General features: G+C 58.4%; 1 protein-coding gene across 1 annotated transcript; it reads right to left on the bottom strand.

Moving 5' to 3' along the window:
* Nucleotides 1-397: 397 nt before the first annotated feature.
* On the bottom strand, nucleotides 398-14,457 carry ANKRD52 (ankyrin repeat domain 52). Its single transcript, XM_002711073.5, has 28 exons — nucleotides 14,300-14,457; nucleotides 13,893-13,976; nucleotides 13,348-13,426; nucleotides 13,105-13,175; nucleotides 11,823-12,023; nucleotides 10,951-11,038; nucleotides 10,676-10,818; nucleotides 10,177-10,389; nucleotides 9,863-9,941; nucleotides 9,497-9,611; nucleotides 9,231-9,313; nucleotides 9,012-9,129; nucleotides 8,780-8,848; nucleotides 8,550-8,690; nucleotides 8,390-8,470; nucleotides 4,593-4,704; nucleotides 4,334-4,405; nucleotides 3,883-4,084; nucleotides 3,604-3,691; nucleotides 3,407-3,524; nucleotides 2,664-2,883; nucleotides 2,430-2,517; nucleotides 2,228-2,311; nucleotides 1,981-2,126; nucleotides 1,753-1,835; nucleotides 1,476-1,558; nucleotides 1,207-1,298; nucleotides 398-796 (listed from the first exon to the last, which is right to left on the bottom strand). Exons 1-28 carry the CDS (start codon nucleotides 14,324-14,326, stop codon nucleotides 546-548), a joined length of 3,231 nt encoding a protein of 1,076 aa, XP_002711119.1. The 5' UTR covers nucleotides 14,327-14,457; the 3' UTR covers nucleotides 398-545.
* Nucleotides 14,458-14,459: the final 2 nt, after the last annotated feature.

The raw sequence follows: 14,459 nt of genomic DNA on the forward strand, positions 1-14,459 counted from the left end.
GAAAAGCTCCAGGCCCCAGTGCTAAATACCCTCCCCCCTCATTCTCTAGCTGCCCCTGAAGGGGGAGGGGGCGCCCCCAGAGTGCTCACACAGTACCAGAAATTAAGGCTTCTCACTGCTGCGGGGATGGAGGGGCCAGCCAAGCAGGGAGGCAGTGATGGGAATGGAAGAGGAGGGGGGATCTGCCTGGCAGTAAGGGCAGGGCAAGGGGGTGCAGAGGGGGAGAGTCCAAGGGAAGAGGGGGAGCAGCTGGCAGCAGAAAGAGGGAGCTGAGATGGAGTCAAAGAGAGGGGAAGCCAGGCATTCAGCAATCATTTTGGGACACTTGGCAGAGGGGTGGCCTGGGGTGCTCCCTGTCAGCCCCAGACCCCTGCCAGGCCAGTGGTGCGGCAAAGGGGTGAGCAGCTGCTCCCCAGTGCTTCATGTTCCCCTCCGCCCCCCAACCCAGTCGTGTTCTCCTTTAAAGTGCCCTAAATGTTTAGACTTTTTCTAAATAAATAGAATAAGATATCAAGCCACCGGCAGGGAGAGGGATTCTGGAGGGGCTACTCAGAGTAGCAGCCATCTAGCCCGATGGCACCGTGCCGCTCCTGGCTGTAGGGGCACGAGGCCCCGTGGGGCAGGGCGCCGCAGCCACCCACCGTCTTGGCGGCTGCGATGCCGCAGTTCTTGAGCAGGCTGAAGCTGAAAGGACTGACGGCGTCCTTGGGCGGGAAAGGCTTCATGGTGGAAAGGATCAAGGCCAGGCAGTCTGCCACGTCTTTGTTAGGGGCACAGGCCAGGGCCGGGGTGTGACCTGCGGGGCCAAGTGCGGGGAGCTGAGGCACAGTCCTGGATCCTTGGGTCCCCAGCCTCTGGGAGGGCAACCGAAGCGGGTAAGCACCCAGGTGGTCAGAATTCAAGGGCAACCAGGGCCCCAGGAGGCTGACAGGGAGATTCCCAAAGTGTAGGGTCCAGGCTGGAGCCAGGCCGGGGGGATGGGACATGGAAGCCTGGATGTGTGTGTGAGTGAAGAGGGGGTCCTCCCGACCCTGCTGGCTCCATCACATTCCCCTCTGACTCCACAGTACTGGTAGTGGTGGGTCCCTGCTCTCAAGACTTCCCTTGGGAAGAAAATCTTATTTGCAGCAAGATTAAGAAGTCACCTCCTGGAAGATGGCCCCTGGCCCCAAGCCCACGAGAGGTGAGGACTCCAGATCCCCCTACCTTCTTCATCCACAGCCAGCACTGTGGCCCCACGGCTCAGCAGGGCCTGCACCACGGAAGCTAGACCGTTCCGGGCAGCAATGTGGAGTGGCCTTGGAAGAAAGGAAGGAGCGCGAAATCAGCAGGAGGCCAGGCTGCCCTCCCACCCCAGCCAGGGTGGCAAGGGCTCTGGACAAATGCTGCGAGCTCCAGAGCCCCTGGAGCGGGGGCTGCTCCTTCTTCACCCACCTGCCTCCCCCAGCCAGGAGCCCCCTTCCCCAGGCACTCACATCTGCAGTGCACTGTTAGTAGCATTGATAAGGCCAAGGTCTTGGGTCTCTGCCAGGATCATGAGGGCACATTTCTCATGGCCCTGAGGGAGAGGACAGAGAGTGGGCACTTGTGAAGTGGAAGCATGACGGGCGGACAGTGGGCTGTCCCACCAGTCAGATGGGCTGGAGAAGTGTAACTTCTGTCCCAATCTGCTCTGCATCAAGCCCTTCCCCATTCTGTTGAGGTCTGCCCGTGACACAGCCCACACCCCAGCCCCCCGACTCCAGGCAGTACCTTGCTACAAGCCAAGTGGAGGGCAGTGTTCTTATTCTCATCCAGCACAGTGAGGTCTGCCTTCCCTCGATACAGCAGAAATTCTGTAAGAGAAATGCGACCGTGGGAGTGACACCTCCTTCCAGGGCAGCAGCCATCCTGCCTCTCCACCCACCCCGGCTGCGTCCTGACCCCAACCCCAGTCCACACGCCGGGGGCGCTCCTCCCTTCCATGTGGCCCCTACCCACCCACGGCAGCAGTCTGCCCATTCTCCGCCGCCGTCATGAGTGCAGTGCGGCCACTGTGGTCCGTGGCGTTCACCTCGGCTTGATGCTGCAGCAGCATCCGGAGCCCAGAGACATTGTCTGCGAAGGCAGCGGCGTGAAGGGGGGTCCTGTGGGTGGGCAGGGCAGAGTGAAGAGGGGCATGCCCTTGTGCCTGAGCAAACAGGAACCCCAGGTGCCCGGGCTCCTCCGCGAACCGTCCCTCACTCACCGTCCTTTGGCATCTCGGCTGTTCACAATCTTGGCACCCAGAGCTCCCAGCAGCATCTCTGTGGTGCTGTCCTGGTTATTAATTCTAGGGAAGAGGGAGCAGGGGTCACCAGGAAGGCAAGGGAAGTGGCCTTCCTATGCTGACGCAGGTCACAGCCCCCGCGCCCCCGGAGGCGGGGAGCCCACAGTGCACAGGGACTTACACTGCACAGTGCAAAGGAGTGAAGGGGTTTCCTTCCAGGTACGAAAATGGGCTGTGTTCAAGTAACAACTCCAGACAATCTTCATGTCCTGGGGACGAGGACGAAAGGGTGACAACAGAGAAAAGGCAGGGGCGCTCCACTCCACTTCCAGGCCCGCTTCAGCGCAGGCTCCCCACAGCCCACCCTCTCTACATCGCACACACATTCTGAGCCTACCGGAGGCCCAGGCCATACCAGTGTAGGAGGCCCAGTGCATGGGCGAGTATCCGCTGTAATCCACCCCAGCATCCAGGGGGTCTGTGGACAGGGCAGCCTGCAGTAGTGTCCGCAGGACTGCTGTGTGGCCACAGGCTGAGGCCAGGTGAATGGGCGTGCGGCCCTTAAAGTCTCGGCAGAGCACAAACGCATCGTGGTCCAGCAGGGCAGCCAGGCAGTCCTCACAGCCAGTCACTGCCTGTGGGGGGACACAGGGGCGAGAGTCGGGGTGAGGAGCCCTTCCCTTTCTGCCGGCCAGGAGCAGGAACCACCTCCAGGGCTCCAATCCCTGATGCACAACAGGCAGCCCAGGTGTTAGGCACCAGCATCTCCTTCCCTGTGTCTCTGTGTCAACAGCCATCAGGATGGCCAGAGTCCACCCCGCAGCTCTGGAGTGAGACACTGAATGCAGAGCCAAGAAAGGACCGAGGGGGTGGGAATCTTGGGGGAGGAGGAGGCAGCTCTGGGACAGTGGTCGTGAGAAGGACCTGGGTGATGGCCGCACTGTCTGAGGGCACAGTAGTCTGAGTGGTGGGCCTGTGCTCATGTGTGATTACAAAGCAGGGCAGTCAGCTGGGGACGGTGGCCACTCATCCTGCAGCAGGCACACCCTTGTGTGAAAGCCTGGCCCGCCTCCTACACAGTCCGATGCCCTGCTGCTGGGGGGCGCTGTGCTGCCACATCGAGGCCTGCCTGTGAGCAACCCGCCCAGGAGCTCTCACCCCACGGTGGAGGGCAGTGCGGCCCCGGAGGTCAGCAGCATCGGCTGTGGATCCTTTCTCTAGCAGCAGATGTACACAGTCCACGTGGCCATTCATGATGGCCAGCATCAGTGGGGTTCTACAGAGGGGGGCAGGAGAAAGGGTGAGGGTCCAGCACGGGTGGGAACACCTGCATCCCACCCCCCGCCCACACTCACTGTCCATAGGCATCCATGACATCAGTGATGTCAGCTCGCTCCCCACTGTCAATCAGCAAGTGCAGGGAGTCAGTGTGGCCAGAGGCAGCTAGAGACAAAAGGGAGCTTGCATCAGGGCAGGGTCAGCTCGAGCCTCAAGGCTGCAAGGGTCAAGGTTACGGGAAGACCTGGGGCAGCGAGACACTCTGGAGACAGGAAGCTATGAATCAGGACACATGGTTACATCCGCCCTGCCCCAGCCCTCTCCCAGGCCTAACTGTTCAGGAAGCGGGCACTAACCAGCAGCGTGCAGGGGCGTCCACTTGCGCTTACGCTCCTTGATGAGGGCGGAGGCACCGTGGGCCGTGAGTACCTCCACACACTCAGTAGAGCCTCGCTCAGTGGCCAGGAAGAGCGCGGTCCGGCCTTTGTGGTCCCTTACATCCAGGTTCACCAGCGTCTCCGCCAGCGTCTTCAGGGCTTCACAGTGACCGTTATAGGCCTAGAGGTGTGCAGGCAACCAACAGATGCAGCTCGAGACACACACCTGGCCCTACTGTGCCTTGGGAGCCCATGGAGACACTCTAGGCATTAGTCCTCCACAGCTCCCCAGGCCCCTCGGGCTTCTCCCCCTGCATTGTGCCCTTCCCCACAAGAAGGCAGACGCAAGGATCAGGTGATTGGGTCACCCTTACGCGAGCCTGAGAGCAGGTGGGGCAGGGACGGCAAGAAGAAAAGACTGGGGACTCACAGCTAAGTGCAAAGGGCTGACTGGAATGGTGCTCTCCACATCCTCCAGGCAGTTAAAGGACATTTCTAAGAGCTGCAATGGACAGGAAAACAGGCGCTGAGGTTCGGCAGCTCCTAAGGTATCAGTCCCCTGCCGCCCCACTGACAGTCATCTCTAAGCTCCTGGTTCCACGGAGCACACTTGATACAACCACCCCTTGGTTTCAGAATCCACAAACCCAGAGGTAGACCATGCACCTTGGCCTGGCCTCGGCACATACCAGTTCGAGGTTCTGTCTGTTGCCGTAGGCGGCTGCATAGTGCACAGCTGTGTAGCCCTGCCTGTCCCGCAGGGAGGGGTCTGCACCATTATCCAGTAAGAATTCCAGACAGCTGTGGAGCCGGGGGTAGGCTGTGAGGCACAACTCTGAGAGGGGCAAGAGGGCCCCTCCAGGCCCACCAGCCACCACCTATCCTCGGCTCCAAATCCTGCTTACCCCCAGCCCGGATCCTGACCCGCCACTCCTCAAGGGCTGCCCTAGAGCACTCTGGCTTCAGCACCTCCTTCAGCCTTTGAGTGCTCGTCTAGAAAAGCCAGCGCACGGGCTTCAGTCTGCACCCTCCACCCTCGACCCGACCTGGCGGCTACCGCCCAGAATGCAGCCTCACCCCAGCCCCTCTGAAGCAGCTCTACTCAGCTTTCTGTTACCAGTGGTCGTAACCATGGTACCCCAGAAGCACAGAGTGCTCCCCTATCTGCTGCTTCACTTCCTAGGGTTAGGCCAGGCTGAAGCAAGGAGCTGGGAACCCAATCTGGGTCTCCCACGTGGGTGGCAGGGACCCAAGTGCTCGGAGCCACATTGCTTCCTCCCAGGATATGTAATGACAGGAATCGAAGCCACAGCTGCAAAGCAAACGCAAGCACTGGGATATGGGCACCTTAATCGCTAGGCCAAATACCTGCCCCCTGCTCATTTCAAACCCAGTCCCAGCTCCTCTCCTCTGTCTACCCCAGCCTTCCCAGCTAGGCGCCTCTCCCCTTCTCATACCCTAGCAGGAGCTGTGACAGTAACAGTCAAGTGTTTAGCACTCATGATGCGTCCAGACTATTCTAAGCACTTCATGTGTGTTAAAAATAATGTAATCCTCATACTGATCTTACCTTGACCATGGTTGAGGAAATCGAGGCACAGAGAGACTAAGTAATGTGCCAAAGCTCACACAGCTGAGCCGCTCGAATTTGATTACACTTTTTTTTTTTTTTTTTTTTTTAGAGATTTTTATGGGGTTGGCACTGTGGCAAAGCGGGTAGAGCTGCTGCCTATGGCACCAGCATCCCACATGGATGCAGGTTCAAATTCAGGCTACTCAATTTCCAATGCAGCTCCCTGCTAGTGGCTTGGGAAGGCAGCAGAAGATGGGTCAAGTGCTTGGAGCCCTGCCACCCATGTTGGGGACCCAGAGGAAGCTCCTGGCTCCTGATCAGTCCAGCTCTGGCAGTTGCAGCCATCTGGGGAGTGAACCAGTAGATGGAAGACCTCTCTCTCTCTCTCTCTCTGTAAGCCTGCCCTTCAAATGAATAAATTTTTTTTTTTTTTTTTAATTTTACTTACAGAGAGAAAGAGATCTTCCACCCACTGTTTCATTCCATAGATGGCTGCAACAGCCAAAGTAGGTCAGGCTGAAGCCAGAAGCTTCTTCTGGGTTTCTCAAGTAAGTGGCAGGGACCCAAACACTTGGGCATTTCTCACTGCTTTTCCCAGGCCATCAGCAGGGAGCTGGATTGGAAATGGAGCAGCTGCAAGTTAAACTAGTGTGCATATGGGAAACTGGCATTACAGGCAACAGCTGTAACTATGCCACAAAACTGGCACCAATTATTAGCTTTTTTTTTTTTTTTTTTTTTTTTTTGGACAGGCAGAGTGGACAGTGAGAGAGAGAGACAGAGAGAAAGGTCTTCCTTTTGCTGTTGGTTCACCCTCCAATGGCTGCCATGGCTGGCACGCTGCGACCGGCGCACCGCACTGATCCAAAGGCAGAAGCCAGGTGCTTCTCCTGGTCTCCCATGGGGTGTAGGGCCCAAGCACTTGGGCCATCCTCCACTGCACTCCCGGGCCACAGCAGAGGGCTGGCCTGGAAGAGGGGCAGCCAGGACAGAATCCGGCGCACCGACTGGGACTAGAACCCGGTGTGCCGGCGCCGCTAGGTGGAGGATTAGCCTATTGAGCCGCAGCGCCAGCCGCCAATTATTAGCTTTTTAAAAAAATAAACTTGAGGGCCCGCGCCGTGGCTCAATAGGCTAATCCTCCACCTTGCGGCGCCGGCACACCGGGTTCTAGTCCCGGTCGGGGCGCCGGATTCTGTCCTGGTTGCCCCTCTTCCAGGCCAGCTCTCTGCTATGGCCAGGGAGTGCAGTGGAGGATGGCCCAGGTGCTTGGGCCCTGCACCCCATGGGAGACCAGGAAAAGCACCTGGATCCTGGCTCCTGCCATCGGATCAGCGCGGTGCGCCGGCTGCAGTGGCAGCCATTGGAGGGTGAACCAACGGCAAAGGAAGACCTTTCTCTCTCTGTCTCTCTCTCTCACTGTCCACTCTGCCTGTCAAAAAAAAAAAAAAAAAAAAAAAAACACTTGAGGGGCTGGCGCTGTGGCGTAGCGGGTTAACGCCCTGGCATGAAGTGCTGGCATCCCATATGGATGCCGGTTCTAGTCCCAGCTGCTCCTCTTCCAATCCAGCTCTCTGCTATGGCCTGGGAAAGCAGTAGAAGATGGCCCAAGTCCTTGGGCCCCTGCACCTACATGGGAGACCTGGAAGAAGCTCCTGGCTCCTGATCAGCTCAGCTCCAGCCATTGCAGCCAATTGGGGAATGAACCAATGGATGGAAGACCGCTGTCTCTCTGCCTCTCTTCTCTCTGTGTAACTCTGACTTGCGAATAAATAAATAAATAAATCTTTAAAAAAATAAATTAAAAAATTAAAAACTTGAGGCTGGTGCTATGGCATAGCAGGTTAAGCAAATGCTTATGGCACCAGCATCCCCCATGGGCACCAGTTGGAGTCCCAGTTGCTCCACTTCCCATCCAGCTCCCTGCCATGGCCTGGGAAAGCAGTAGAAGATGGCCCAAGTCCTTGGGCGCCTGCACCCACGTGGGAGACTGGGAAGAAGCTCCTGGCTTCTGGTTTCAGATTGGCCCAGCTCTGGCTGTTGTGGCCATTTGAGTGAACCAGCGGATGGAAGATCACTCTCTTTGTCTCTCCCTCTTTCTGTCTGTAACTCTGCCTCTCAAATAAATAAATAAATCTTTAAAAAATAAACTTTTTATTTGGAACAGGCTTAGAGTTACCAAAAAACAGTGAAGATAGAAGAGAGATGGGGCTGGTGTTGTGGTGCTCTGCACCAAGTTGCTGCCTACAATGCCGGCATCCCACATCTAAGCACCAGTTCAAGTTCAGCTGTTCTGCTTCTAATCCAGCTCCCTGCTCAAGTGCCTGGAAAAGCAGCAGAAGATGGCTCAAGTGCTTGGGCCCCTGCACCCACGTGAGATCTGGATGGTGCTCCAGCCCCTGGCTCTCAGCCTGGACCAGCCCTGCTGCTGTGGCCATGTGGGGAGTGAGCCAGAGGATGGAAGAGCTCTCACTCGGTCTCTCCTTCTGTCACTCTGCTTTTTAAATAAATAAATAAATCTTAAAAAAAAAATCCACAATCGTTTCCCCTCTTACAGACATCTTCTATCTGTGAGTGGCTCTTTTTGTTACCTTTCCCAGTAGATTGGGTTTTTTAAGGGCAGACATTTGGGGTAATTCATTGTTTACCCTCAGCGCCCAGCGTGGTACTAGAAGCCTAGGAAAGCAATATTCAACGACTGCTTGTGACATGGACAATGAGCTGTGTCCTGAGCTTTTCTGATCTGCTCAGCAAGACCTCCCACTCCTTGAAGGGTGGACGATGCCTTGCGCTTCTGGCTTTCCTCAGCCCGGGCTAATCCTGGCCATGCCGGCAGCGGCAAGTGTGGGAGAGAAGGCTGGGGCAGGCCACGCCGCGGGGAAAACGCGCCCCGGGCTCCTCTCTGCTACTCACAAGAAGGCCTCCTTCCTGCGGGACTCCTTCAGTGGCTCGTCCTCCTCAGCGTCGTGGCTGGAAGCTGTGTGGGCTTCCGCTCTGGGCAAGAGGGCATGAGCAAGTCAGGGCAGGGCGCGGGGTGGGGAGTGGGCTGAGGAGGACCCGGGGGGAGCCTTACCTCCTATAGGTGTCGGAGGCGGCAGCATAGTGGAGCGGGGAGCAGCCTTTACAGTCAGCCTCGTTGACGCCGGCCCCGGCCGTCACCAGCGTCACTGCGCACTGGTAGCTGCCGTTGGCGGCTGCATAGTGCAGTGGGGTCCTGGGGGAAGGGCAGGAGGATGGGTGCAAGAATCAGAAGCCGCTCTGACCGCTCGCTACCACTAGCCTCCCTCCTGCCTGGTAGCCTACCTTCCAAACTTATCTCTCCTCCTCAAGTCAGCTCCACTGCTCAACAGCAAATTAAGACATTCAACATTCCTAAAAGCAAGATGAGGGTAAGGGTCCCGAGGAGAGGCCACAGCCCAGGAAGGGTTAAGGCAGGGTGCGACTGGACTGCCTCTTCTGCTCCCACGGAGGGAGGGGAACAGACCCTCGCCCAGAGCCCCCTCTCAGAGCCTGGGAGACGGGAAGGAGAACGCACCCTCCAGAAGCAGCAGCATGAAGACAGGTACGGCCAAGGTTGTCAGGTGTGTTGATGTCAAACCCAGCCGAGAGCACGTGCTCGTTGCTGAGTGAAGATACAATGCTGTACAGCTGACCTGGAGGGCGGGCACCCACTGTCACATCTGAGGGCACCGAGCTGAGGGAGAGGCCCCTGCTCTGTGTACACCTGCCCAGCCCCCAGCCAATCGGCACATACCTGAGGAAAGAAGCTTGCGGCAACAGTCAGAGAACCCAAAGAGGACAGCTAAGTGCAGGGGGAACATGTCATGGATGCCGCGCCTGGGAGAGGTGGAGGGACTCGGTCAGCACTTTCTGTACGCCACCCCTCCTCCACCCCCACGCGCCACTGCCCCAGGCAGGGTAAGGACGCCCTCCATGCCTCCCTTGGGCAAGCGTGTTTGAGGTGGGTGGTATGTACAGATGCACAGCAGCCCAGAGACGGGGCCAGGGGCCGGGACGCACCGGGCGGTATCCGCGCCATTGGTCATGAGGGTGCTGATGAGCAGCTCGTGTCCGTAGCGAGCAGCCACGTGCAGGGGCGTGTTCCCAAACTTGTCGGCACAATCAATCTCGCTGCCTGAGAGGGGGAGGCACACACAGAAGCCCCGGCAGAGCTCAGGCTCGGGCCACTCCCGCGAGCAGTTCCCTCCTAGGAACTGATCTGGCTAAGCCTTCAGCGTGTGAGCCATAGGGGGCCAGGCAGGGGCGGGGCAGGGCCGTTCTCCAGGTGCCTGTCTCCCCAGGTGCCTGTCTCCGAAGACAGGCAGGGCTTTCTAGGGCTGAATTCCTTGGGGGAGGAGATGAGAGCACAGTCTCCCAGGCCCATACCATTCTGGATGAGGATCTGGGAGCGCGTGAAGCGGCCATGGATTGCAGCCATGTGCAGAGGACTCTTCCCTTCTTTGCTCTGTGGAAACAGCGGGGTTTGTCTTTTTTTTTTTTTTCTTTTTTTTTTTTGTAGTGCAAAGCACAAAGAATGTTTCAAAGGACACATCTCTGAGGATGGAGGGGTTCTATGGACATCTCAGCCCATGCTTTGCTGAGCACCCCCGGAGGCGAGGGACAATTCCCCAGGAGAGCTATCCAGACATGGCCAGGATCCCCAGAGCCAGGTTCCTCTCCCAACCAGTCCCTGCGGGCACCTGGTAGTTGACATCAGCCCCATTATTGACCAGCAGCTCCAAACAAAGTGCTCCATTGGTGGAGACGGCAGCCACGTGCAGCGGCGTGAAGCCCTTGTCATTCGGCTGGTTGACATTGGCGCCTGCATTCACCAGCTCAATGGCCACAGCATCCTGGCCCAGGTAGCAGGCGATGTGCAAAGCTGTGTTTCCAAAAGCGTTGGGCTCATCGATCTGGATTTCCAGGAGTGAGGGGAAGGGAAGCAATGGTTTAAACAAAGTGGAAACCAGCACATAAAGCCTACAGAATCCCAGGAATCCAACAACTGCCCCAGACCCCCCAAGTTTCTGACCCAAGGGATGGAGGGTGCTGTTATTCGGGGCAAGCGGCATTCAGACCCTCACTATCTCCTCCCAGAACCATACCCATAAAACCAGCACCTTCCTAGTCCCTTCAGAAACTACCAGGTCCAGCTCCCTGCCCATAGCCCCCAGCCCACGCCGGGCTCAGAGCCCTGACCTCAGCCCCCATCCGGAGCAGGTACTTCACCACTTCGACCTGGCCACTGGCAGCGGCCGTGTGGAGCAGCCCGTAGCCCTTGCGGTCCTTACAGCCCAGGTCTGCTCCCCGCGCCACCAGCAGTTTCAGGACCTCCAAATGCCCTGGGAAAAGAGCACTCTCAGGGAGGTGGAGGGTGAACTCCGGAGGCCCTGAGCTCCGCAGTCTGCAACCTTATATTCCCGCCCTGGGAGCCTCCAGCGGCAAATTCCGGGTCCTCCTGCCTGTGCACTCACCTAGAAAAGCGGCCCAGTGCAGGGGCTGCCGTTCCTTTTTGTCACAGACGTTCAGGCTGGCTCCCTTGTTGAGGAGCAGGTTCACCGTCTGTATCAGGACATAGACAACCCGTTCAGAGCCCAGTTGATGCCTACCAAAGGGCACAGGCCTCATCTCCTGAGGTCTCTGTTCCCGAGCACAACAACCTGGAGTTCTACAGGGACAGCAGGGGCAGGCACTGAGGAGATCCCTAGTAGATGCAGAAGTTGTAGGGACATGCCCACAAGTGGCTTAGGGTGATCTGCTGGCTCTGAAACTCCTAGGGAGTCTTTACTTTTATTTACTTATTTATTTAAGACAGAAAGAGGGAGAGTGCGCACATCCACTGGTTCACTCCCTAAAGCCCACGACAGCCGAAGCCAGGAGCCAGGAACTCAACGCAGATCTCCCATGTGTGTGGCAGGAACCCTGTTACTTGAGCCATCACTTCTGCCTGCCAAGATGCACATTAGCAGGAAGCTGGAGTCAGGAGGTGAGTATCAAACCCAGGCACTTGGGATACTGGATGTGGGTGCCTTACTCAGCTTCTTTACCACTAGGCCAAATGCCTGTGCCTCTCACCAGTCATTGAAAACGCATGACCAACAAATGGGGACTCTCTCTTCAGAAAAAGGTGTGTGTACCAACATTTTCCACGTGACTTCAGAGGGTTTACCAACCTCCTGAAGTCCAAGTCAAGCTCCCTAATCTGACTTTCATCCTGTACGGGAGCCCAGGTCCTTACAGAACATCTATCTGTGCTGCTGCTTCCCCAGCCCCAGTGGCCCAGAAGCAGGGCCAGGTGAGCACGCAGGGCAGGCACTGGGCTGGCCTAGCCTGCAGCACTCCTCACCTCAAGATGTCCACTATGCACTGCATGGTGCAGCGCACTGCGCCCACTCCTGTCAGCCACGTTGAGGCTGCTCAACAAGGGTGCCAGAGCCTCGGCACACTTGGTGGCCCGGTTGGCGGCAGCCACATGCAGTGGTGTCTGCCACAGCTTGTCTCGGGCGTTCACATCTGCTGAATGTGCCAGCAGCAGCCCCAGCACCTTCTGTGGAGGGACAGAGGACAAGGAAGAAGATAGAGGGGCATCAGGAGGATAAAACAAGAGGGAGTGGAAGGAGGAAACGGGTCAGCAGGGCACATGTGGCCCCACCCCCACTAGCAGTCCACGCTCACTTTCCAGGACACCTACTTCCAACCTGCTGGACCTTCCGAGAGCTCCAGTTCTTCCTCACCTTGCTCCCCCTTCCCCAAGCCACACGCACCACTCCCTGAACCACATCCTGGAAATCTTCACTTACATAGGAGGGGGCTTCCACAAGCTCACAGAAAACGTGCGTTATGAAAAAACGACGCCTGGATTTTAAAACGTTCTGCCTCAGAATCAGCTGCTTCTTTTAGCTATCCCATGAACTTTTGGAAGCGCCGCCTTCCGCCCACTCCCAAGCAAAAACACACAGGAAGGGCTGCACATCCCAAACCCCACCGCTCCTAGGAAAAATAAACGCTCCTGCTACAGAAATGAATACCTCCTTAGCCCTTCCACAGACACCAAAGGCGTTTGTTTCCCTTACCTCAGAGAGCAAACATACCCTGGGTCCTCTCCATAACCTAAGCTAAGCGCAGACGCCCCTCCTAACCACCCACCTCACTCCCACTGCTGTCTCAGCCCCTCCCCCTGGCGGCCGACGGGGGAAGTGATGGGCCAATCAAGGAGGGAGGTCTCCTTTTCCCTTCTTTCAGGGTTGCTGGGAACAAGGTACAGGACCCAACAGAGAGGGTTATGCTTGGCCCCTGAGCTGTCAACTTCCATGCTGACTGAGGAGCTGGGATGCAGCGCACCACTGCCCCTGTCCCCCATGACAAGCAGAGAAACCTCCATGCCCAGAGGGGGCTCAGACTCAAGGTGGCCCCCCAGGGAAGGATGAGTCACTCAGGCCTGGCAGCGGGCCCCCACAGTCTGCCAGCCCAGTGTTAGGCTCTCTCTGATGCAACACCAGAGCCCCTTACCAGCCAGTACCAGGGGCAGGAGAGAGGAGCCAAGGGCTGCTTTCCTCCTGACCTGGAGGAGGGCAGGGGACAGAGGCGCCTCCACCCTCACCTCTAGCCTTATCACCTCGACCCCGTACCTCGTTTCGGGAGGCAGCAGCACGATGAAGAGGGGTCAGCCACAGTGTATCCTTAGCATTGACGTTAGCACCTGTAGGGATGTAATTTCCTGTTTTGATGGGAGGTGGAGAGGGGGTAGGGAGGCGATGGGAAGGGGGCCTGGATCCAAGCACTAGAGATCAATGCTGCTTGCATATGAAACAGGAGGCTCCTCCCCTCGGCTCCCCTCCTAGGTGCCACGCCTTCCAGCTCCCCACTTTCACCTGACATCAGTAGCAACTGGAGGATGGGGACATCGCCTACGTAGGCAGCAGCATGCAGTGGGGTTCGCCTCTCTTGGTCCTGGCAAGAGAGAAAAGAGGAGCAGCTGTAGGGAGGAGGGGGGGCTATCCAGGACCCCAGCCCAAGCCTCAGAGCCCCAGGCTCTTCCCCACAATCTCCTCCCATAGGTTCTGCAGCGTCCTAAATGCCCGTAAGGAGAGTCAAAGGCAAGAGCACCTAGGGAGGGTGGAGTCAGGGCCGAGGGGCCCGAGAAGCGGCCATCTCCTTCTTCCAGGAGGGGTAGGGGCTCTGCAGACCCCACCGCTTCAGAAGAGAACACCCTTTCTGGGCATCCCCGGCCCCACGGGGCTGTGCTCCAAGCCTGACTTGCTCTCCATGCCCAAACGCAGAGCAGGTTCCCATCCCAGGGTGGAAATAGCTGCGGCCTCATCTAAGCAGAGACGCGGAACCGCCCCGCTGATGGGGAGGGGTCCGGAACACCGGAGCCCGGATTCTGGGCTCGCCATCCTCCCTGCTCCCAACTCACCAGCACATTGATGTTCTCCTTCTGCGAGAGGAGGGAACGCACTTCCTCCACATCTCGGCTAAAGATGGCCTGGACCAGGGGCGGCTGCAGAGAGAGCTGGCATTCAGGGAGCGGGCCGGAGCCGGAGCGGAACCAAGCGGGTAGGCGAGCACCCAGCGTTGAGGGGGGCCGTCGCCGGAGGGGCTCCGCTCCGGGGGGTCCTGGCTGCAGCGGGCTCCTGCGGTGCCTCCGCTGGTCCCCAGGCCCCCAAGGGCACCCGCTCGGTTGAGGGGAGCGCGGCGTGGGGCGGGGCGGGAGCCGCGGGAGCCCCGGGCTCGGGCCCAGCCTAGGCCGCACATCCCCGGGCTCGCGTGGCGGCGGCGCCGGGCTCTGGAAGGAGGGAGTGGAGGAAAGGAAGAAGGGCTGACCTGGTCCGTGATGCTGAGGATCCCCATGGCCCGGCCCGGGCTCCGTCCGCATCGAGCTCCCGGCGGCGGCGGCGGCGGCTCCACCGGGGACACGGGGCGGCCCAGGCGGCGGCTGCGGCGGCGGCTGCGGGGAGAGCGCAGCCCCGCCTACCGGGGGGCG

The sequence above is a fragment of the Oryctolagus cuniculus genome, chromosome 11 (assembly GCF_964237555.1).
Source record: "Oryctolagus cuniculus chromosome 11, mOryCun1.1, whole genome shotgun sequence".
Lineage (NCBI taxonomy): Eukaryota > Metazoa > Chordata > Mammalia > Lagomorpha > Leporidae > Oryctolagus > Oryctolagus cuniculus.

Bases quoted from the DNA above. Each gene is read 5' to 3' on its own strand.
- ANKRD52 (XM_002711073.5), bottom strand. From the start codon at position 14,326: ATGGGGATCCTCAGCATCACGGACCAG. The intron at 8,691-8,779 runs GTAGGCTACCAG...CCCTTCCCCCAG, and splicing joins AGGAGAGATAAGTTTGGAAG to GACCCCACTGCACTATGCAG. The intron at 4,705-8,389 runs GTGAGTAGCAGA...CCGGCTCCACAG, and splicing joins CGCAGGAAGGAGGCCTTCTT to CTGTCTGGAATTCTTACTGG.